Source organism: Salmo salar, chromosome ssa11, assembly GCF_905237065.1.
Source record: "Salmo salar chromosome ssa11, Ssal_v3.1, whole genome shotgun sequence".
Classification (NCBI taxonomy): domain Eukaryota; kingdom Metazoa; phylum Chordata; class Actinopteri; order Salmoniformes; family Salmonidae; genus Salmo; species Salmo salar.
This window is the reverse complement of record NC_059452.1, coordinates 16,044,962-16,069,682: the sequence shown is the minus strand read 5'-3', so window position 1 is coordinate 16,069,682 and position 24,721 is coordinate 16,044,962. Positions and strand designations below refer to the sequence as shown.

Here is a 24,721-nt window from a genome sequence, read left to right as displayed (position 1 = left end):
TGTCTCACAAAGTGTATTGAATTCACACTCCAGAACAGTAGACGGAAACACAGGGCTAGATAAGAGAAATAGATGAATAGGGAGGCTGTGACAGTACAAATTTAAAGAAGTAGAAGGTCGGGGCAGGTGAAATAGATTACGCAACAATTACGATGGACAAGCTTTTATGCGTGCCGTAAGTGATTATGTTGTAGCCTACTACCACCACGACATGTAAAAGCATGCAGAGTTTATAGGCAGAGGGAATAAGGTATGACTTCATAAGTTCGTTAGTATTTTTTAAATGCTCTGTTATTAAAATAAATAAATGTTTTGCTCCGTGAAGTAATGCAACAATGTGTAAGCCGCTATCTTGTGTATTTCAAATCCTCTCTCATTGCTTGAGACAGGTGCGTCCATCCAGGGGTGAAAGTTAGGTGGTACGGTCTGGCACAGAGTCCCAGACAAATAAATAGTGGGGGTACACCATACCGGTAAAACATGAGCCTATCATAATAATTAAAACAAAATGTCAACAAAACTGTAGGCTATTACACCATTATTAATCATTACCGTATGTCAGAGGCATGAAAAATGTGCGATTGGACTTGAAAACGGGTGGTATAGCGGCCTATACACTCCAAAATGTGATATGGTTCAATGAGAACACTGACATTTTGCCAAGGCAGAGATGAGTAGTGGCAGAAACCGAGACGCAGGACAGCAGTGGATGCATACATTCTAGCCTAATGACAATCACCAAATGACATATGTCATTAGACTTTTTGGTGTTTTGTGTAACAGATGTCTCTTTCCATTTACCACTGTTTGACGGCTGGAAATATCTTGCGAGTGGGTGAATGTGCGCGGGTAGTCTAGTAAAGGAGCCATTTGAAGTGAATGTTTGAGAATCAGATGAAAACATTATGACCGTTTGTGTTTATGCCACAATAAAAGGTCATACATTTTAAAAGTGAAATGACAAATCTTTAGGACTAGGCCCACAGAGATCCTATTGAATTAATAGGGGTTCTATATGTAGTTCTATGATTTGGCCCATCATTTTTTGGGGTGTGTGCACACATTGTCGCGTACTGGGAAATGTAATCTACATTTACCCCTGGGTCCTGCATGTCACGATGACACTCACCTGTCTCGATCAATGAGAGACATTTTTAAAAACATCTATAAGTGACTTTCTTGAGGTTCACAATCAATTTGAGATATTTTCACATGATTTGTAAATTATGCCCGAAATAGTATAATAAATGTCCCATGATTTGAATGGGATTTGTGCCAAAAATCTTAAAACGTTAGCATATGGAAACAGTACCAGGGAAATGAAACCAAAGTATGGATTGCTGTCATACCATGTCCATAGACTGCTTACATGGTAAGGAAACCAATATATCATTTTGTAATTTGGTTAAACTATCCCTTTAAACTTCAATTGATTTATTCAGTACATGAAAACTTAAGTGCAAAAGTCATTTTATGTACACTACGTCATCACGCACAGCCTTTCATCCGCTGATAAGTCAGTTTGATGGAAACACTTCTGTTGGGAATATTTGCATATTGTTTCTACGCAGATTTTTGAATATTCACCTGAAACTCTGTCGCCAATTGGATGGCAACCTAGATCATTCAGAATAGTTTGTCAAACCACAAGCTCTTGATATTTCGAAAGTTACAATGAACAAGGTTTTCAAAATATTACACAATTTGTGTGATTTGTACATACAGTATTTTCATATTTTTTTTTTTTACTATTCAGTTGCGCCATGCATCTTCTGTAAGCATGGCTTCTTTGTCTCTCACGCCTCCTAAAAATGTATGTAATGTTCAAATGACATACCATTGTTGAAAGTAGGTCGACTACAACATAGAAAGTCATATTTTATTGTAACACTGATAAGAACTGTAACACATTGAGGTAAGTTAAATAATCCATTTTTGTAAAGTTCTCTGTCCTGCAGTGGCACACAGTATTCAGCCAATCAGAATCCACAAAGTCTGCAGGAGCTAGTACCATCCAAAAACTGTCCAGTTCACAGTTTTAATACAAAGTCGTTTTTTTCCTTTTCATAAAGTAGAGCACTAGTTATTCATCATGACATCTCCATTTAGTTGGCTTACAAGTGTGTTTACAGGGTTGAGACTGTTAAAAAATCCCCTGAGGGAGAAGAGAACATTCTGCTGTTTTTGATATGAGAGAGAGAACAGAAGCCAATCCAGTCCAGACATGACTTACTGAGTTAGTTTCTGCTAAAGTCTTGGCACAGTCTCACAGGGCACTATGAGATAGAAATAGGGGTTGAGTCCTTGGTGTGGAGGGAGGGCGGTCAAAGGATGGTCTCTCTACACAAAAGGCTTTGAGTGCGTTCAGAGGGTGAGGGAGAGGAGTCCAGGGAAGCAGGGGGGTTGGGAGGCCCTGGTGCTGTAGGTGGACGGCGCAGGGATGAGGAAGGGGAACTCAAGGCCCCACAGCTTTGGAGGTGCAAGTCTTCATGGGCACGCTTCCTTGGGCTGCCGATGATGCGTTGTGACTGTGTCATCACCTGTGCAAAGTAACAGACACAAACAAACACATCCATCAATATCACTGACCAACAGTTTAGACCAGAATGGTCCAACAATGGTTTCATTAAGTTATCAGACCAGCTTATTTTGTATATGCATTCATACTCATGCCCATCGATAGGCGTACCTGATCTATGACATTGGCACTGAAAATAGCTTCCTCCATGTGTCTCTCGTCAGACTTGATGACATACTTGATGCTGTTGACCACCTGCTGGACCTCTGGAGGTAGACTGCAGCTGGAGTGCTCCAGGAATTTGGCCACCAGGATTTTGGTGTCTTTATACGTCTTGAGGTCAGCCAGAGAGTGTGGGCGCTCGTTGGAGACCGTGTGCAGGGCTCGCGGTTTGAGGCGGATGTCCACTTTCCTCCCCTCCTTCTGCTTCCTACCACTGCGGGTGCTGACTTTGGCAGCGGCGTGGAGAGGAGCTGCCACCTCTGTAGACTCTGAACACACCGAAGATACAAACATATAACAACATCCAATCAGGCGGGACTCAACACATTCAACACATTTGCACATTCTGTAGGTGAACACTATTTTCACCTATGAGCTGCTGTTCTAAATGGCTGTTTTCGCCAGGGGTATGTGTAGACTGCCAGGTTAGGTGGGGAGTGATCTGGTGGGGAGATGTGAAAGGCGTAAATAGTACAGAGGTGGTAAAAGGCTCTGGTGGGGTGGACGTTACCTTGCTCTGGTGAAGTCTGAGGAGAATCTTCAGGAGGAGGGTTGCTTGCAGAGGGGCAGCCACAGCTGTCACCTGCAGAGGGAGATGTTAGCCTTATGGTGAACAAGTACTTATGCTAAAGTATATTATTTGCATTTCACAAATGAAGTGATGCTAGTTGCCTATGTGGTCTGATTAACCCGGTTCATCTCAACAGTAATGACAGGATCTTTCCTAAACAACATATGGGGAACAATGCCGTGCCGACACAGGAACAACTCACGTACTTCCAGATATGGAGGTACAGGAGATGGGGTCGCTGGTGGAGCGTACGATGCGAGCCAGCTTGCGATACCTCCTGCCTGACCGGAGCATGCGTGGTCGCTCTGCTGGCGCTGAGGTAGAAGGGGGCTGCGAGGCCGGGGAGGAGGAAGAGGAGGATGGGGACCACACACTGAAGCACAGCCGTGAGCCACGGGGCCGGGCAGGGGGGGACGGGGAGGGGCAGGCAGGGAGGCTCTGGGCTGCTGAGGCTGCCTCTACGGAGGCTGTGGCTGCGGCTGCGGCTGCAGAGGGGGAGGCAGAGGGCAGGGAGGGAGGAGTTGGAGGGACAGGAAGAATCAGCTGCTTCTTACTGGCTCGTTCTCTGAGGTTTGCGTGTAGCTTTGCTCCTCCCTTGGGCTCCTCGTGCTCCAGTATGTTGACGTTCTCTATGGACCAGTCTGGAGAGCGGGGTATGGAGTCCTGGGTGTGGGAGGACTCGCTGTAGCCAGTGTCGTCGAGCCGGGCCGGGCCACGGTGGCGGTGGGAGAAGCGGGCACTGAGCTCTAGACTGATACAGCTGCCATCAGTGGGGGCAGTGTGCAGCGTGCCATCGGGAGAGGAGTCAGAGCCCTGCATCTCCAGGGAACAGAGATCCTCTGAGGAGCAACTGTGGTCTGGAATTTCTGCCACCTCCTCTGATACCATTAGAGAGGCACTGTCCACCGAGGCTGGGCCAAGACACAGGAGAGCACAAGCATCAGCTGCACCAAATTACAGTACAGGCATAGATATCAAACATGGCTCACCCCTATGGGTGGGATACACCAGCCTGTTCACACACACAGTCAAAGTGGTGTGAGGGGTGGCTGTAGTGATAGTGATTAAGCCTTCCTTACCCTGAGTACTGAGACCAGCTGTGGTGTTTCTCTCACAGAGGCTGGTCTGCTGATCAATGCTGGTAGTGACCTGCAGAGAGGAGCACATGGACAGACAGACACACACAAATGATTCGTTTTTACAGTTCACAAAGGAGACACACATTTCCAAAGGGATAGTGAGTGAGGGAACCAAATAATTCTGCCATTAGTGAAACCCTTGTTAAAGATGAGGAACAGGTGGGAGAGTCAGAGAATTATTTTTGGAGAACATCTGTCAGAGGCCGCTGCTTCTTCCCGACACATCTGGAAACCATGTGCTCAGTACCACACTCTGGCCAGTAGAGAGCTCTCTAAGCACACATCACCCACTCTACATCAGGAATTCCACTGGGATTTTAGAGGAGGTGAACTGTCACTGCAATGTGGTTTTCTTAGGTAATCGTATGCTTATTACATTATGTGTAATGTGTGCTTTCTTTCTCATCCCATCATGATGAGTATTTCTAAATCATAGCAGTGAATAGGAAAAAGGATAATCAGGGTCTTAGAAGCATGTCATGTAATTCTGTGTAGTGTCTTTAGTACCATTTAATATAAAGTATGTTCCAATACAATACCTCAGTCTTACCAATCATAAGCTGCAGTCACCTGTACAAACGGATCATTTCGGGTCTATACCTCTATTCTAGTCAACCTGCTAGGTGAGCGACGAGTGTCTATTCAAGGGGAATCTAGATCCTCCTATTGCAGCTGCTCCCCTATGAGGCATACATCTAACAGCAGCCAGTCCCCTCAGGTGCTGTCCCTGCATCAACACTTCAAAGGCATGTACTTCAGGTGAGAAAACGCTGTATTGATTTGACCTCATTCACAGAATCTTTGTTAGAAGATAATTTTCTAAAGATCTGTGCAAAGAGCTCTAAAAGATGAGGGGAAGCCTTTCGGTATTACATTTTAGAGCAAATAATATATCTTGTTCTAAAATGTTAGTGCACAATGTCTCCTAAAATATCAAAGGGACACAAAAGGCACTCTTTTTGTTGAACGACGCAGCTTTGTTACAGATTGGATTCCTATGTCTTTGTCTCCTGTGGTTTCCCTTCACTGTCATGTAAGAAACAAGAGACCTTGTCTGTCTTAGGAAAGCCACAAAGCACCACTCAGCTCTGAACAGATAACTGCGTCAATGACTGAATGTCATTTTTTGTTAAGCTTGCATTCAATTGCCACTCCCTGTTGCACACAACAAGCTTCCATTCCCCCTGTCACAAGGGGATGTACGGCTGATTTAAGATGAAATTGTCAACCCTGTTACAGTCAACCCTGTTACTTTAAATGGCACTTAATAGGCAATTAATATAGTATTTTTTTTATTTAACCTCAAGAGATGGGGAAAACATGTTTTAAGTTGAACATGTGCTCTTTATGTCAATATTAAAATGAGATGTTTTTTTTTTTTTACCAAGTTCGACTTCTCAAAAGGTACCCGATTGGTGGAACGACCCAGCTGCATTCAACAGAAAGCCAAGTATATTCCTTGAAGAAGTGACATCTCACATTTTCTCCAGGTGGACAACAATCGTACCTCCATGATTGAGTTCATAGGACAAACACCAAACTGAAATCTATACCTGCTCTGATGTTCTACCAGACAAGATGTGTCTTCTGTATCTCATCTAAATTAGACTTTTTCCATCACACCTATAGTGCATTCGGAAAGTATTCAGACCCCTTAACTTTTCCACATTTTGTTCGGTTACAGCCTTATTCTAAAATTGATTAAATAAATTGTTTTCCAATCTACACACAATACCCCATAACGACAAAGTGAAAGCGGATTTTTAGAAATGTTTGCACATTTACAGTATAAAAAAAAGATACCTTATAAGTATTCAGACCCTTTGCTATGAGACTCGAAATTGAGCTCAGGTGTATCCTGTTTCCACTGATCATCCTTGAGATGTTTCTACAATGTGATTGGAGTCCACCTGTGGTAAATTCAATTGATTGGACATTATTTGGAATGGCACACACCTGTCTATATAAGGTCCAACAGTTGACAGTGCATGTCAGAGAAAAAAACAAGCCATGAGGTCGAAGGAGATGTCCATAGAGCTCCGAAACAGGATTGTGTCGAGGCACAGATCTGGGGAAGGGTACCAAAAAATGTCTGCAGTATTGAAGGTCCCCAAGAACACAGTGACCTCCATCATTCTTAAATGGAAGAAGTTTGGAACCACCAAGACTCTTCCTAGAGCTGGCCACTCGGCCAAACTGAGCAATCGGGGGAGAAGGGCCTTGGTCAGGGAGGTGACCAAGAACCCGATGGTCACTCTGACAGAGCTCCAGAGTTCCTCTGTGGAGATGGGGGGGAACCTTCCAGAAGGACAATCTCTGCAGCACTCCACCAATCAGGCCTTTATGGCAGTGGCTAGACGGAAGCCACTCCTCAGTAAAAGGCACATGACAGCCCGCTTGGAGTTTGACAAAAGGCACCTAAAGGACTCTCAGACCATGAAAAATTAGATTCTCTGGTCTGATGAAACCAAGATTGAACTCTTTCGCCTGAATGCCAAGCGTGATGTCTGGAGGAAACCTGGCACCATCCCTACGATGAAGCATGGTGCTGGCAGCATAATGCTGTGGCGATGTTTTCAGCAGCAGGGACTGGGAGACTAGTCAGGATCGAGGGAAAGATGAACGGAGCAAAGTACAGAGAGATCCTTGATGAAAACCTGCTCCAGAGCACTCAGGATCTCAGACTGGGGCGAAGGTTCACCTTCCAACAGGACAACAACCCTAAGCACACAACCAAGACAACGCAGGAGTGGCTTCGGGACAAGTCTCTGAATGTACTTGAGGGGCCCAGCCAGAGCCCGGTTTTGAACCCGATTGAACATCACTGCAAAAACCTGAAAATAGCTGTGCAGCGACTCTCCCCATCCAACCTGACAGAGCTTGAGAGGATCTGCAGAGAAGAATGGGAGAAACACCCCAAATGCAGGTGTGCCAAGCTTGTAGTGTCATACCCAAGAAGACTTGAGGCTGTAATCCCTGCCAAAGGTGCTTCAACAAAGTACTGAGTAAAGGGTCTGAATACTTATGTAAATGTGATATCTAAAAAAAGAACTGTTTTTGCTTTATTATTATGGGGTATTATGTGTAGATTCCATTTTAGAAGGCTGTAACGTAACAAAATGTGGAAAAAGTCAAGGGGTCTGAATACTTTCTGAATGCACTGTATGTGTGTGCTGCTGTCTTAGGGGAGGCCTTATGAGGTCAGCAGTGAATTGGGTCATCTGCATAAGGAAATGTTACACGTCTTTATTATGTCTCCTTTATTAGAGCCTGTGGCAGCAATTTACACAGAGAGAGAGGAGCATACAATCCTCTCACCTCACTAATCCTCAACCCAAATAGAAACTTCAACTGAGTCTCTAACTAGCTAGCTTCTCTCTGTGTACTTCTCCTTCTCTCTTTATGATCTCATACAACAACTTCTTCTGAAGTCAAAATGCCTTTCTTGTAGGTGTGTTCTTACAATGTGCATGTAAACAGGGACGTATTCAACAGTGAGCGGGGTTCTAAACTACTCTGACTGTGATTAGAGAATGTGTAATGTTAGAAAGAGGCTGGCTAGTACACTGATCTTTTATGAGGGAAGGATGGTAGTGATACTCACCTGACTGGCAGGGGTCTGCCCCATCCCCATCCCCACCACAGACTCATATGATGGGGGCAACTCAGAGGGGTAGAGTGTCCCAGGGCTGTTGATGGGCACTCCATAGATGGCACTGAACGGGGAGTGTGGAAAGTCCAGATGTAGACTTCTGAATGTGAGAAACATTATGGAGGAAAGGTGTGAGGAGAGAAATAATACAAATATCCTCTTCTTCCTCAATCCAGCAACACTTCATTTTAGAGTAAACAAACACATTCAATTGGTTGAGAGACACATTGTTTTTCATGTGGTGTTAATTAAAAATATCTCACCATGCAAGAGCCATCTTTTTTAATTAAAACCCATTCTCCTGTGAAGTGGCAGAGTATAAAATACAACTTGAGTGTCTGAATCAATCATCCAGCGCATGATGATGTCATGACATGTTTCTGCCCTCAGCTAGGGGACTCTATAAAGGCTTCCTCTGCATGTTTCTATTTACAGCCTAATTGACAAGAACACATGGCATCTAGCCAAGCAGCTGGATCAGCATGCTGTCAAAGATGTGGAAATGGAACTGATGCTCTTATACCAAGTGGAAGGAGATCAATGGCACATTTACACAAGGCCATGGATGTTACCAGTGCTCCTTAACTAAGCACTACAACATTCTGGTAGTCCATACTAAGCATTGTGAGTGGCTTGGCCCAAGGGCTCCACAGAATACATATTTACGATCAAACTTGCTCTAGCCACTTACAAGATACCTATTTAATAAAACATATGTGTTTAGTTTCAGCTCTGCCGTCAATCACTAAAATAGAATATGATTCTTGGCGAGGACAAAACCAAATAATCAAACTAGGGAGTTGTATCAAACCTAGCCTCGTCATGAACCTCGCTTCCCTAAAACGGGAAACCTGGGGAAGTTCCATGGCAAAAATCAGCTAAAGAGGGGTGCGAACCAGGTGTAAATCACAGTGCAAAACACGCCTACACGGGAGCCCGGGTGAGATTAATCGAATCCCCTCAGTGCTTGAAGACAAAAAAAATCAATAAAACAAATACTGGTGACAAAACAGCATTTCTCTGTTGTTTTGAGATGAGATGAAGCTGCAGCGAGAGGGGGGAAATGGTCTACAATGCTGGCCAGTTGAATATTTCTTATTTTGACATTTCTGGAGTGATATTTGGGTGTGCAGGCTTGCATGAGCCCCGGGACAAGAAGTAGCTAGTCACAATGAGGTTCATTTTGAGAAAAGTCAGTTAACCTTGTAAGCTACCTAGGTATAACTAGCTACAAGCTAGTTCAATTTCTCTCAGGATTATTAAGGCAACAAAATGTTAATAAAAACAGCATATTATCGATCTAAAGGTTAGCTGTGTTAGCCCAGTATTTAGCTTACTCAGGGTCAGTGATACATAAAGCAACCATGGTACTGTCTATCTCCCTCAAACTCAACTCTTGACCTAGAAGTCAGTTCCACGGCTTTCACTGCTTTCATTGTTCCCCTTTAATCAGGGACTAATTTAGACCTGGGACACCAGGTGGATGCAATTAATTATCAGGTAGGAGAGAAAACCAGCAGACACTGGACCTCATAGGATAAGAGTTGAATACGCCTGGTCTATCTACTATGGGAACAATGACAACCTTTTTCGTAAGCAACATTGCTAAAATGAATAAAATAAAATGAACCTCAAAATATGTTACCTCTAATGCTCATCTCCTGTAACCGAATTGTCATCGTCTTACTTTCATACTGTTCCTAAATTACAAGGGTTGGATTTTTACACAAAACAATTTTGTCAGCACTCAACCTAGTCTCAGAGCATTTTGTATTATTCTGTACGTAAATCTGTATGAAATGTTATGAATTACAATTCATATTATATGTTACGAATTTGCAAAATGTACAATATGTTACACATTTGCAAAATGTACAATATGTTATGAATTTGCAAAACGTATGATATGTTATGAATTCTAGCTAGGCGGCGAAAGTTAGCTAGGCTAGGGGCTAGGGGTTAGGGGTTAGCGTTAGTGTTAATTTGAGCCGGAACAGGATCCGGCACCTCTCCGTTCTTCTTTCCGAAACCTATTTGGCCAGATCCGGTACCTCTTGTGGCATGAAAAATAAGTGTAACTTTTTGCAATGTAAAAATTCTAATAAAAGCGATCAAAGTTCATTTGAGTTGCCTCTTCGTTAATTGTCCTGCTTTAATTGTTTTCCACCATTCATTTATCCCATAGGAGATTTTAGAAAGAGTTCAAATAAGGGCTGTGTTTCGTGTAGACTTACCCTAGCGTGACATTTTGATAACTGTGTAAATCTCTCTAGGACAAGGTGACTTTTTTATTTATTATATTTTTTACCCCTTTTCTCCCCAATTTCGTGATATCCGATTGGTAGTTACAGTCTTGTCCCATCGCTGCAACTCCCATACGGATTCGGGAGAGGCCAAGGTCGAGAGCCATGCGCCCTCCGAAACACCCTGCCAAGCCGCATTGCATCTTGACACACTGCCCACTTAACCCGGAAGCCAGTCGCACCAACGTGTCGGAGGAAACACTGTGCAACTGGTGACCAAAGTCAGTGTGCATGCGCCCGGCCCACCACAGGAGCCGCTAGAGTGCGATGGGAAAAGGACATCCCGTACCAACCAAACCCTCTCCTAACCCGGATGACGCTGGGCCAATTGTGTGCCACCTCATAGGTCTTGCGGTTGCGGCCGGTTGCGACACAGCCTGGGATCAAACCCGGGTCTGTAGTGATGTCTCTAGCACTGCGATGCAGTGCCTTAGACCGCTGTGCCACTCGGGAGCCCCCTGACAAGGGGACTTTAGTCAATATGTTCGCCTGTATTTACTTCCCAAAAATGAAATGCTAATTAGCTGCTAATGTGGCTATCATAAAGAACTACAAATACCACGATCTGGACGAGATAGCCGAATCGAGGCAAAAAGGTAAGATTATCTGGATTAACTATCTAATGTTAGCTAAATTTAGTCATTAATAAATTGGCTAAATGTTTTTAAATTAATAATTCTGTGAACTGTCTAAAGCAAGTTTTAAATTGACACAATACCTGTTAGCAAAGGTGTCAGCTAGAGGTGATGTGCACAAGCTTGCAGGGATTTGTAGTCTTGAATGATCTCTACTTTGATGCTAATTAGCATGATAAAATCTGAGAATAAATAGAGCCAAATATATTGATAAAAGCCACCTTGTCCGAGAGAGTTTTATATGTTTATCAAAAAACATCATGCTAAGATAAGCCTATGCGAAACACAGCCCTTATTTTAATTGTTTCTAAAATCAATGGTGGAAAAATTATTGGAACAATTTCCCTGTTTGATCGCTAGGTTTTATGTGTATTATGACACCTCCACTGTGAGGCTCTATTTGAGTGTCCCGGATGTACGTTTACTATGTTACGTCTAGTCTATGAGACCAGCCTGCAGCACTGGTATATGGTTTGCCTCATATATATTGTCTACTGGTATCATTTTAAATAAAGAACATATAGCTCAACATGTAAACCATGTGAGAGTTTAGCTATTCTCTGCTTCAGATGACAGATCCCCATAAGGCCAGTGGATTCAGATAGCTGACATACTGAGACAGAGTGACAATCAAATAAAACAGATTGGAGATCTTACAACTAGACAGACAAAAAAAGACATGTTAATTTGAGAATACAACACAGAAACACAGACACTTTAGAGACAGAACCCCTTCGCCTCTTTATTGCAGGATTGTGATTCATCAACATTGACACTAGTTAATTTTGAATAATATTTTAACAATTAAAACAACTTTAAACACTTCATCAAAAACAAAATGTCCAAATAAGCTAACTCGTATGTATAGATTAGACATCGTAGTCTAAACAACAATAGAAAATTGAGTGGTAGTAACAAGTAGGCTATTATTACTAAAGCATTATTTCAGGTAAACAAAACACTCCATACCAGTGGTGACTAACCTTGCTCCACTGATCCCTGATCTACTGGGTGAGCTGACTTCTGTTCCAGCCCAGCAATAGCACACTTTATTATCAACTCATTAGGTTTGATAAGTTGAATCAGGTGTGTTATTTCTGGGCTGAAACAGGACCCTGCACACCCAGCAGACCCCCAGCAGGGTTGGCCTTCTCCAATTCTAATAGGTTTATACATTGTGTGTGATGTTCAACTGTTTTTGTATACACCATGTGTGATCATAGGTAGGCCTACACATATAACCCAGGGCATATACAGTTGAAGTCGGAAGTTTACATACACCTTAGCCAAATACATTTAAACTCAGTTTTTCACAATTCCTGACATCAAATCCTAGTAAACATTCCCTGTCTTAGGTCAGTTAGGATCACCACTTTATTTTAAGAATGTGAAATGTCAGAATAATAGTAGAAAGAAATATTTATTTTAGCTTTTATTTCTTTCATCACATTACCAGTGGGTCAGAAGTTTACATACACTCAATTAGTATTTGGTAGCATTGCCTTTAAAGTGTTTAACTTGGGTCAAACGTTTCGGGTAGCCTTCCACAAGCTTCCCACAATAAATTGGGTGAATTTCGGCCCATTCCTCCTGACAGAGCTGATGTAAATGAGTCAGGTTTGTAGGCCTCCTTGCACGCACACACTTTTTCAGTTCTGCCCACAAATTTTCTATAGGATTGAGGTCAGGGCTTTGTGATGGCCACTCCAATACCTTGACTTTGTTGCCCTTAAGACATTTTGCTACAACTTTGGAAGTATGCTTGGGGTCATTGTCCATCTGGAAGACCCATTTGCGACCATGCTTTAGCTTCCTGACAGATGTCTTGAGATGTTGCTTCAATATATCCACATAATTTCCCTACCTCATGATGCCATCTATTTTGTGAAGTGCACCAGTCCCTCCTGCAGCAAAACACCCCACAACATGATGCTTCCACCCCCGTACTTCACGGTTGGGATGGTGTCTTCGGCTTGCAAGCCTCCCCTGTTTTCCTCAAAACATAACGATGGTCATTATGACCAAACAGTTCTATTTTTGTTTCATCAGACCAGAGGACATTTCTCCAAAAAGTACGATCTTTGTCCCCATGTGCAGTTGCAAAACGTAGTCTGGCTTTTTTATGGCGGTTTTGGTGAGCGGCCTTCCATGCTGAGCGGCCTTTCAGGTTATGTTGATATAGGACTCATTTTACTGTGGATATAGATACATTTGAACCTGTTTCCTCCAGTATCTTCACAAGGTCCTTTGCTGTTGTTCTGGGATTGATTTGCACTTTTCGCACCAAAGTACGTTCATCTCTAGGAGACAGAACGTGTCTTCTTCCTGAGCGGTATGATGGGTGCGTGGTCCCATGGTGTTTATTCTTGCGTACTATTGTTTGTACAGATGAACGTGGTACCTTCAGGTGTTTGGAAATTGCTCCCAAGGATGAACCAGACTTGTAGAGCTCTACAATTGTTTTTCTGAGGTCTTGGCTGATTTCGTTTGATTTTCCCATGATGTCAAGCAAAGAGGCACTGAGTTTGAAGGTAGGCCTTAAAATACATCCACAGGTACACCTCAAATTGACTCAAATTATGTCAATTAGCCTATCAGAAGCTTCTAAGCATGACATCATTTTCTGGTATTTTCCAAGCTGTTTAAAAGCACAGTCAACTTAGTGTATGTAAACTTCTGACCCACTAGAATTGTGATACAGGGAATTATAAGTGAAATAATCTGTCTGTAAACAATTGTTGGAAAAATTACTTGTCATGTGCACAGTAGATGTCCTAACCGACTTGCCAAAACTATAGTTTGTTAACAAGAAATCTGTGGAGTGGTTGAAAAATGAGTTTTAATGACTCCAACCTAAGTGTATGTAAACTTCTGATTTCAATTGTAGCTACCTATGTTAGCATATGTTGTATACAAAAACACCGCTGGTATACACAGTTACTGTGTGAGAAGGTGTTAAAGCTAGTCATTGTTATGTAAATGTAGGCTGAAAAGTACCAGTGGCCTGGCTTTGGCCCCAAGTGAGAGCAGGTCCACCGAAGTCATGGCCCAGACACGGGTCCCGGCCCACGTAGATGGAAACAAAAAAGTCTGAGCCTTTTAGGTAAAACACTGGGGTAAATCCTGTATGGAAACGCGCCATTAGTCTCATCCTAGGCTGTTATCAACAAACGCATTTGGAGACTGTTTTTAATTTACAATGATTACATCAAGATACTGTAGTTAGCTAATAGAAAGTTATCTAGATGATGACATTTAATTCACTTAGCTAAGCAGTGTGTAAAGTTAGCTTGCTAGCTAGCAGCTCAGTTGAGTTAGCATACAAAGTGGCCTACTAGAAGTGTAATACATAGTTTAACATTTCAAAATATATTTACTTACTTGAATAGTTTTTTGAGCCCTTATCGTTTATAATAATGGGCAATCTTCAAGATTTTTCGGTGGCAGCCATATGGACAAATGGAGACAAGGTAAAAAAGTGTGTTTGTCGAAAGAGCAGTTTAGAACGTGTTGTGATGTTTGACTTAACCAGCGTAATCCACTTTCAGTTCCAACAAATATAAATCGCAGACTGTTGGCCACACTTGATCATTTGAAAATGTCCACTTGAAACTAGCAAACGCAACAACTCTACAAAATGTGTCCTACCCGGACGGAAAACAGTGGCACACATAACACCCCCCCTCTATGGGTGTGTGGGGAAGGGTTCTTAAATGTAACAGCCAATCAAAATCTTGCAGAACTATTCAAACTGTTTTTGCGATACAAAATTTTCCAGGCATGACAACAACATGATTTTGGAGGTATGGCAACGCAAGACTATATCAAACCCAATGTGACAGGTGCCAAAGGAGATGCTACAGCCAGTCATTCAAACAGGCATGTTGCTATGTTGGTCAGCCAACACTCTGTCTGGTGGGAGGTTGTTAGGAGGTCAGAGTGTTGTGCTGCAGCCAGTACATCTGTACATCTATCACCGAAGTGCAGGTGTTGTGTTGTGTTGCTTTGCTGTAGTTCCTCAGTTCGCCCATCTCCAGGGTCAAGGTGTTGTGTTGTGGTATGTTGTGTTTGTTCTGTTGTGTTGTGTGATGTTGTGTTGCGATACCTCTGTCCGTCCATCACCGGGGTGCAGGTGTACTCTGGGGGGTAGTAGGGTGGTGGAGGGATGGGTGGAATGAACTCGTCAAAGTCAAGGTTCTGGTGCAGGATGGTGCCGTGGGGAGTCATGCAGTCAGCGCTCAGGGCTCGTGCTCTGTGTGGCATGAACTGAAACAGACAGACAGAGACATAAACCCAGCTTTTATTTCAGAGACAGGAAACCTTTGTCTATTTGTCTCATTCTGAAAGCTTTATACTGGGACCATTGAATGTATCAATTTCAAAAACATTCTGTAGAAAAACGGCATTCAGAATAAGGTTATCTAGCTGACACAATGATGTTTATTTTTGGAGACTTGGATAAAGGAACGATGCAGTAGCATGCGTCATTATCGGTGGCAAAGTCGCTAATGGCAGGGCAAATAAAGCCAGACACAATGGAGCAGTGGGAGGAAAAAACGCTGGCTAGATTAATACGTGTCAAGTGAAGGAAGCCTGCCCTGGCCTGGCCAGCACATTGTGCATTTGGGTCAGTCAGGCTTTAGTAGGCAGCTAGCTTTGTTCCTGGGAGCAGAAATCTTTCCTTGTGAAATGGGAATGAAGCCAGATTGAGAGGGGCTCTGTGAGTGTACTGGGAATTGGAGGAGACAGGTCCTTTGTCATTCACCCTCCTGTGACCTTACGGCTGTAGAGGCCTGTTTAATCTCTCCTGGTCTGTGTTTTTAAAACAGTGGCGTGTCTCACATTCCTCCTGCTCACAACCAGACGACGACGTGCCATTGAGAAGTTCCCATTCAGGACGCACTGCAGTTCAGCCTGTCTACTTTGAAGTTCAAATCTGACTTTGAAAAATGTGCTCAACTGTCGCTTTGCGTCTGCCATCAATCATGTGTCATACAAGAAGAGCATTGAAAGTTTATATAGATACATTCATTATCAGTCAAGGACAAAGACATGAAAATATCTCATTGAAATTATGACTGAATAGTAAAACCTTGCCCTTACCAACCAAATGACTGTGATCTGTATCATTTTAGGTTACAAAAAGTATTGTTTTGCAATTTTCATCTCGCCACAAAAGATGAATAAACTGAACCAGGTGCAAAATCAAACATATTGTCCTGCTCTTAAGCTTCTGGTCCCGTAGCTCATTGTGCCTGTGAGGTGACTGTGTAGCTGGGATCACTAGTGATGTCTTGCATTGCCACCTTGTGCTCCGAGATGAAACGAATCCCCTACTGCTCCAGTAGGCTGCAGCCTCCACGCTAGCCTCTGCAGCAGTCCCATTGCTAACCCCTACATCTGCATCAGCGCCAGGCAGTCCCAGCCCCTGCATCTGCTCCGGCTCCAGCCCCAAACTCCTGCCTCACTAATATAATTCAGCTCTATCAATCTCCCACCCTGGGCTTATCTGCCATGTACCCATCTAGGAGGCCACACAATTTACAGCTCAGCTCATAAACTGTATACAAAGCCTTCTTGTATAGAATGTTAAAACGTTATTTCTCCCCTGGAAAATGATTGCCCAGAGATATTAAAGGGGTGCAGACAAACTCCGCTGGTATCGCTAGTATCGCTTTGTTATAATGGTGGCTATGAGGGCGCTCCAGCCCACCAATCATCTGGGAAAGTCATTCTAAATGGGCTGAGAGCATTGCTCTGAAGGGCAAAGGGATCACCCCGCCATATTGATTTCCCTGATGACAGCAAAGCATTTAGGTTTTGGGCACAGTCTTGTTTCCCTTGTAATGCGAGAGGGTCGTTTTAAGGACAGCATGCCTTTTAAGGTGAACATATTACCAACTACAGCGAGGGAGAAGAATCATTATTTCCCCTTTCATTGGTTTCTTCAAATCCTCTGTGGTTTTTAGCGTGATGTGGAGGTTCTGAATTGTTCTGGGATGGGTGCTCTTCGTGATGTGGAGGTTCTGAATTGTTCTGGGATGGGTGCTCTTCGTGATGTGGAGGTTCTGAGTTGTTCTGGGATGGGTGCTCTTCGTGATGTGGAGGTTCTGAATTGTTCTGGGATGGGTGCTCTTCGTGATGTGGAGGTTCTGAATTGTTCTGGGATGGGTGCTCTTCGTGATGTGGAGGTTCTGAATTGTTCTGGGATGGGTGCTCTTCGTGATGTGGAGGTTCTGAATTGTTCTGGGATGGGTGCTCTTCGTGATGTGGAGGTTCTGAATTGTTCTGGGATGGGTGCTCTTCGTGATGTGGAGGTTCTGAATTGTTCTGGGATGGGTGCTCTTCGTGATGTGGAGGTTCTGAATTGTTCTGGGATGGGTGCTCTTCGTGATGTGGAGGTTCTGAATTGTTCTGGGATGGGTGCTCTTCGTGATGTGGAGGTTCTGAGTTCTGGGATGGGTGCTCTTCGTGATGTGGAGGTTCTGAATTGTTCTGGGATGGGTGCTCTTCGTGATGTGTGTTGACATTATCTAAGATGGTGAGACTGAAGACAATTTATTCCAAATCTATATGGTACTACAATAGTACTGGTACTACTACCGCCATATGAGGGGAGAATTATGAAGCCAGCATTATAAGGCCAGGCGTGTTTACCTTTCATGATGGTTCAGAGCTGCTCTCCATAAGGCTATAGATCAGTCTCATTGAGTCCAGGTCAGACAGAGTCAGAGACAAAGTGTCCATTGTGTTCTCTGTCACACTACTTACGATCTGTAGCACATCAGTGGAGACCATCTGCATGCAGCACATGGCAGTGGCCAGGGCACAGACGATGGTGGAGATGACATTCAGGGCGCACACACTAAACAGGAGCTCCTTCAGGACCCAGGCAGAGGGAGAGAGGGAAGGTAGAGAGGGAAGGGGCAGAGGGAGAGAGGGAAGGGGGGAGGGAGAGAGGGAAGGGGGAGAGAGAAGGGAGAGGGAGTCATTTGAGCCACAGTGAGGAAAGCTAAGCAAATATTACAGCATGAGAACACAAGAGAGGAGAGAAATATATAGAGGGAACAAATAAATGAGAGAGGGACTGAAGGTGACACAGACAATGGTGATGTCATTACCAAGGCGACACAGCACAGCAGGGACTAGCTAGCAGGGGAGCACTGCAGAGGAAGGATACAGTACATCATAACAGCAGCAAATCACCCCTTAAATCGGAGAATGATCCAACCAGGAACAAAGTCAACCTAATAGCTCAGCACTGCACTTCCTGCAGCGCCATCCTCTTCCACTCATTAAACCATGTGGGAATGAAGCAATATGAATCCCTGCCGGCCCTGACACTTCAGGTCATAAAATCCTGTTTACAAACAGCCAGCTAACTGCAGCCCAGACTGGCTGCTTTGAACCCCCAGTCAGCAGCATTGCTTACAACCACAGGAACAGTCTTGAAAGAAATGAAATTGTGTGAGTTTGACATTTGCCCAAGCTCTCTTTTTATTTTGACATGTGTTCACCATTGGGAGGCAACCGATGCTGAAAATTGTTGAGGTTATAGCAATGGATTCCCATTGATATGACAGGTGAAATCTCTGATAACCTTGGTGTTCTTGTGACCAGAGAGCTAGAGACTCGCACAGCCTTTCACAGATGCAGCCTACATTTGGCATGTGAGGTCCCGAGTCTGTGAAACAGATCCTTTCTCAGTCCCTTTGAGAAACACATTGTGTGATGAGCAGGCAGCTTAAAGCCTGGAGACTGACAGGAGAGGGGAATGAGGAGTGGCCTTCCAGAAATACTGTGAAATAGAACGTCTCATCAGCACCATGGACCATGGTAACCAACCAAGACCATGAACAGTGCCTTCTACTGTTGAGGTGTGATATAATAGGACTGTATGGCTTAAGACCCAGAGGCTCAGGTTGCATGTCAAGGACAACTCCTGTCCTGAAAGAAATCTTCTATGAGGTTGGTATGTTGAGTACTTCAACACAGCTTAACAATAGTAGCGCCATTGTAAAGAAGCACGGATCAACAGGGAACCATCTCTCTTCCTAGTCTCTGTGGGTAAGGTGATAATAGCGCCCTGAAGAGATGTCTGTGTTCCAAGGTTATGCACTGACATAAGCTGATTTATTGAATTCTCAGCCAGAATAAATATGCATACTAGTGAAATTGAACCCCATGCAACCTGAAAATAGGCTCTTGATTTCCTTCCATGTTGCTTTTCTTTGTTACTTGGCTAGACTTCAAGGTGAAATAATAAGCCAGCCGCTAAGTGTCCTCGCCCATACAGTGCTTTTTCTAATAGCTATCTTCTGGCATTCTGATCATGTGGATACTGAATAGGGAGAAATGCACAGCCTGAGCTAAGCACAGTGAAAACCACAAATTACCATGGTATTTGACTCTCATACTAAATACTTCATTTTCATTTTCAAACAGACAATGGAGAGCTATTATGGATGAACAATGTTTGTTTGGAACACAGTATTATTTCCTAGTGATATTTACTATACGTACTAGTACCACAGTATAGAGTAATGTCATTGTAGCTTTGGAGAGAGATTTGACAAGCAGTGTAGACAGACCTATAGGTCAAACAAGAGGCAGATCTGTCACTTCTGGCCTTCAACTATGTTCTATCACTTCCCTGTCTGGCCTAATATGATCAAACCCTAACACACAAACAGGATGTTATTAGTTCTGACTCAGTCACTTTATTTGACACTTGGGAACAAAGTGCTAGCTTGGCTGAGATGCTCCTGTGTACTTAGAGAGGTAATACATGGAGATTGGTACTTCAGTATAAACATGCATAGTAACTCTTTTCAAAGAGGAGACATTTTGTTTATTTTCCTTTGCATTATATCTTGTTTGAGGTGTTGACACAGCTGATTTCTCCTCATCTTTTTGGGATATGTTCCTGTTCCATGCCTTGCTAGTCACACAAACCCAATCCAGATACCGGGAGTCACAGGAGACCCATGTCCTCATTCAGCGTAGCCTATTTCATTATTCAGTTCTCTTTGCAGTGTTGCATCACCTTGTGCATCAAATCTACCAAACAAACCGGCATCAATGGTAAGTTCAATAGCTCACTCCGGGGAAAGGAATAGAGAGAAGAGGATGCCAAATGAATGATTCTTGATCTTCACTTAGAATTTTAAGGAGAGAGAGAAAAATAGACTGAGATCTAGGCATTGAATATGTACTGTACATGTCATTGACAAGTCACATCAAAAGCATAATGTGAAATAAAAAGTATAGATTGGAATTCAAGTTTTGAAAATCCCAATGGTATGTTTTGTGGAGTTTCTGGTAGAATGTTATTGCTGTTTTGTTGCTGTGCGAAATCATGCTGTTGCTTTGTGAAGAAAGATTAGTGTGCATAGCGTATACATTTATATTAAATCGTACAGTCATAAAGCAAAGAATAAAAATACCATTCATGAGTCATGGGCTATATTGAATATAATGACTTCTAAGTGTTTCTAAATGATACATACGTGTATTTCCTGTAATATATATATACATTTTTTGTATTTTACCCCCTTTTTCTCCCCAATTTCCTGATATCCATCACTGCCCAACGGGCCCGGGAGAGGCGAAGGTCGAGTCATGCATCCTCCGAAACAGGACCCACCAAACCGCGCTCCTTAATTAACATCCACCAGCTTAACCCGGAAGCCAGCCTCACCAATGTGTCGGAGGAAACACCGTTCAACTGACGACCGGAGTCGCTAGAGCGCGATGAGCCACGTAAAGCCAAACCCAGCCAAACCCTCCCCAAATCCGGGACGACACTGTGCCAATTGTGCGCCGCCTTATTGGACTCCCGGTTGTGACACAGCCTGGACACGAACCCAGGTCTGTAGTGACACCTCAAGCACTGAAATGCAGTGCCTTAGACCGCTGCACCATTTGGGAGGCCCCCGTATTGCCTGTATTTTATTGGATTGAGAATCATTGAAAAATGTACAGGTGAAACTGTACACAAACGTATCTTGTAATTAAAGCTCTGCCTTTTCCTACCAAGGAAATTAGGAAAACCAATGCAGGAAATATTGGTCTGTGAAAGAAATGAACACATGCATATGGGCCGTGGCAACACACTATAAATCACATCTTTCTAAACAAAAAATACAACTACATATTATTGTTCCATTTTCATTGGTTTTGGGCGATTCTAAAACACAGACAGCACATTTGTGTTGCAGCTGTGATGTATACATCTGACTTGCAGATGTGAGAAGAAATATTACTTGTGTGTGTTTTCCCTGGCGACTAACATTTGCATATTGACATGGTAAATCATGTCAGGGTAATAATACCTTGACGGAAGCTGTTAATAAGGTGTTCATACAGAGTTGAACCTCCCTGAACACAACAGCCCTGCCTGGTTACCTGGAGCCAGACTGGGATCAGGCTGGGGTCAGGAGCTCCACTGCCAAGGTTACACACCCCGCCTTCACTCAGGAATCCACAAATGAACTGAATCCTCGTTCCACACTCATTAATCATGGCTTTGGGCAATGACAAGAAAAATTCAGGAAGAGGAACATGTGATTGAAAGCACTGTGAATGAAACCAATACTTTGGGGTATAAGTATTAAAATATCTATGGGGATATGAACCTATTCTGTTTTTTTACAGAAAAAAATGGTTCTGGTCTTACAGGCTCTGGTTTGAAATGGGTAGTTAACTGTGAACTACACTGATACGCCAAAGTGGTGACATACATGCTATGCATGTAACTGACTTGTAACATATCATTTTCCAATCTAGGCTGTGTATTGGAGGGACGTTTGGAGGCAGACAGCAGCAGTATTACTTCATATTAATGTCTAGACCGAGGATGATGGAGAGCCGTGATGGCCATTGCCTTATGTGACATCTGACGTAACTCACCCTATCTGACTTCCTTAGCACATAATACAGTTTTATAGTGTCCATCCTGACATCTCTTTAATGGTCTATGATCATGATGACTAACAGGGTTGGATCTCTCCTCTTTCATACCCATGCTTCATTTTAAAGGGACTTTTATTTAGTTATCAATGTCTTATAATCAATCAGTGGCATGAAATGAAAGCATTGGAACACTGTAATCCAATGAAGATGTAGCGGCATATAGATCACCATGCCGACAGAAGGCTTTTCAGTTTATATAATCTCCAGAGATCATGATCTGAACGAACTGGCAAAGCCAAGTCGACAGACCATGCAATTAATATGACTAAGAGCTATGCGTGGATTAGAAGACAAATGCGGTTGCCATTCTCAATTTCCTGTTCTATTATGAGCCTATAAGTTTCCACTTGTGTTTTACATTGTCTGTGTATCAGCTAAGCTCCCATGACGTGTTATTCATTACACAGAGGAATACCAGTACAGAGTAGGAGAATATTTCAGCTTGAAGAGGTTCAGAGGATCAAGTTAAATGAACAACATAACATAATAGGAATCATTTCCATAGAACGAGGCTATAGAGTACACATCAAAGAAGAAATGGTGTAACATATACATAACTGTCTATTCACACACATGCACGCGCACACACACACACTCTCTCTCTCACTTCCACCCACCTTGAGGTGTTGGCGTATGGTGTCGCAGTCGCTCAGTGGGTTCAGTTTGAGCGTCTCTCCTAGGTTGTTGCAGCTGGAGCTCTGGTGCTGCAGTTCACAGCACACACACACACCGTCGCTGTCAAACTTTATCTGGGGGAGAGAAAGGACACGGCTATGTAAAGGGGTTATTGGATATCAATGACAACTCACGGTACTCTTTCCCACACTTGATAATGTTACAACACACCCTAGCCCTGTGTCTCCTCTTCCTCCCTTTGCATAAAGCAGAATCTTAATGCTTCTCTATGATGGAGATCAGACTTGCACCTCTGTCTCTGCCTGCTCTGATACTTTCCCTGCCAGAATGCAGGTGCTATCTAAAACCTAAAATGGTTGTTCGGCTGTCCTCATAGGAGAACCCTTTGAATAACCCTTTTTGGTTCCTGGTAGAACCCTTTTGGGTTCCATGTAGTACCATTTCCACAGAGGGTTCTCCCTGGAACCAAAAAGGGTTCTCCTATGCGGCCAGGCGAAGAACCCTTTTTTCTAAGAGTGTAGGTCTCTAACATGACAACGGAGGAATCTACAGTGCAGGAGGATTACTTAACACAGTGAGTTGTAAGGCAGAGTTAACAGGGGGAGGATCTTGAGGTGCTGCTACAACTACTAACTATGTGACCCAGATTGTAAGGAGGCGGGACGTGAACCTACCCATCATGGGTTAATTGCATGGGGGAGTGAAGTCCATTAATATTTCAGTCATAGCGGGGTGTGTATGGTCTCCAAGGAGCCGTGTACAGTAGTAAAGGGAACTGGGGAGAGGCATTTAGTCTTGTATGGTAATCACTCAGTCAGCAGTAATGATGTGCTGCTGGTGAAAATGACAGATCTCTGGACCATTGTTGTAGTCTGGCTCTATACTCAACACACTATGAGGAACGCAAGGTCTACAGGGCAAATCTCTCTCTCTCTCTCTCTCTCTCTCTCTCTCTCTCTCTCTCACACTGTGAAGATCCTTGGAGGAAGTAGGCTCATGTGTGTTGATGGATGATGTGGCGTACAGGATGACTAGATGGACACACAGGGGGTCTTGCAGTATGTCAGTGCCATATGAACGAACAATTAGATCAGAATATCTCAGTCAGCAAAGTAGCACAGCCATTGCAGTGTTGTTTTCATTTTGCTAATCGATTCATGCATTGCTTTTATTTAATGGTGCAGTGTATGTCAAGCTCTCTATATCTGCAGATTTCTACGTTTTGGATGTGAAACGGCGCGTGAAACAGCGATTTGAACGTCTGATGTCACTAGACACAACCCGGAGTGGTAATCTACCAGCCTTAGTCACATGAGCACTCCACATAGGACCCATCATGCATTTCACCAGCCCATCCAAGACAGGCTTGATGAGACAAGTGGTTTTTCATTAGCCCAGAGAAGCACCACCACCAACGGAGCAAGCCTTTCAGTTCACACACACAAACACCTCCTGCTCTGCTCGCTGCTTTCCATTCCAGAAATCGATTTCTACTCAGAAAGAAACTGCATAAAAGTGGTTGATCCTTGCCAAAAATGCGGGATGCCTTCTAAACTAGTTATGCCTTCTGAACAGATTATGCACCTCACCTAAGCCCAAAGCATGCCCAGGGAATGCTACCGTTTTTTCCTCGCCATACCTTGGAACTCTATCAGGTAGACCAGCAGTCCAGATGGGGATTTTAGTGTACATCATGTGCAGGGCACTAGTGATGCCTGTCACATCCTCCCCCCTCCCCCCTCCATCACGTTCAGATTCAGAAAACCTCAAAGTCCTCAATGATGCAATTCATTTTGCAGCAATCACAATACGTACAGGTTACATCCCATATTTAAAAACAATAACATCAGAATAGCAAAGGATATTTACAATGAAGTCGGACGGATAGACAGGTTCCCTGAGAAAGAAGTCTGGTTCTCCTCCGCTCTGCAGATCATTCCTCTTCACAGAACCTCCCTTCTACGGACCCCAACACATTACATCACAACTCGTGTCACCCGTCCCTAGTGTTGATGACGGGCGTAAAACATATTGACAAACGTCTTGAGATGTAATGCCACGCCAAGCTACA

At 43.5% G+C, this 24,721-nt stretch overlaps 1 protein-coding gene across 1 annotated transcript in view; it reads right to left on the bottom strand.

The window, feature by feature from the left end:
* Window positions 1–1,865: 1,865 nt before the first annotated feature.
* LOC106562150 (protein FAM189A1) overlaps window positions 1,866–24,721 on the bottom strand; it is a 172,324-nt gene continuing 149,468 nt past the window's right edge. The window contains exons 4-12 of the mRNA XM_014126809.2: window positions 22,632–22,763; window positions 17,812–17,919; window positions 15,146–15,306; window positions 8,055–8,202; window positions 4,391–4,460; window positions 3,518–4,222; window positions 3,252–3,323; window positions 2,690–3,009; window positions 1,866–2,540 (exon numbers count right to left, since the gene is read on the bottom strand). Coding sequence (XP_013982284.1) covers window positions 2,325–2,540; window positions 2,690–3,009; window positions 3,252–3,323; window positions 3,518–4,222; window positions 4,391–4,460; window positions 8,055–8,202; window positions 15,146–15,306; window positions 17,812–17,919; window positions 22,632–22,763 — 1,932 coding nt within the window. The 3' untranslated portion in view covers window positions 1,866–2,324. The remainder of the gene's footprint in view (window positions 2,541–2,689; window positions 3,010–3,251; window positions 3,324–3,517; window positions 4,223–4,390; window positions 4,461–8,054; window positions 8,203–15,145; window positions 15,307–17,811; window positions 17,920–22,631; window positions 22,764–24,721) is intronic.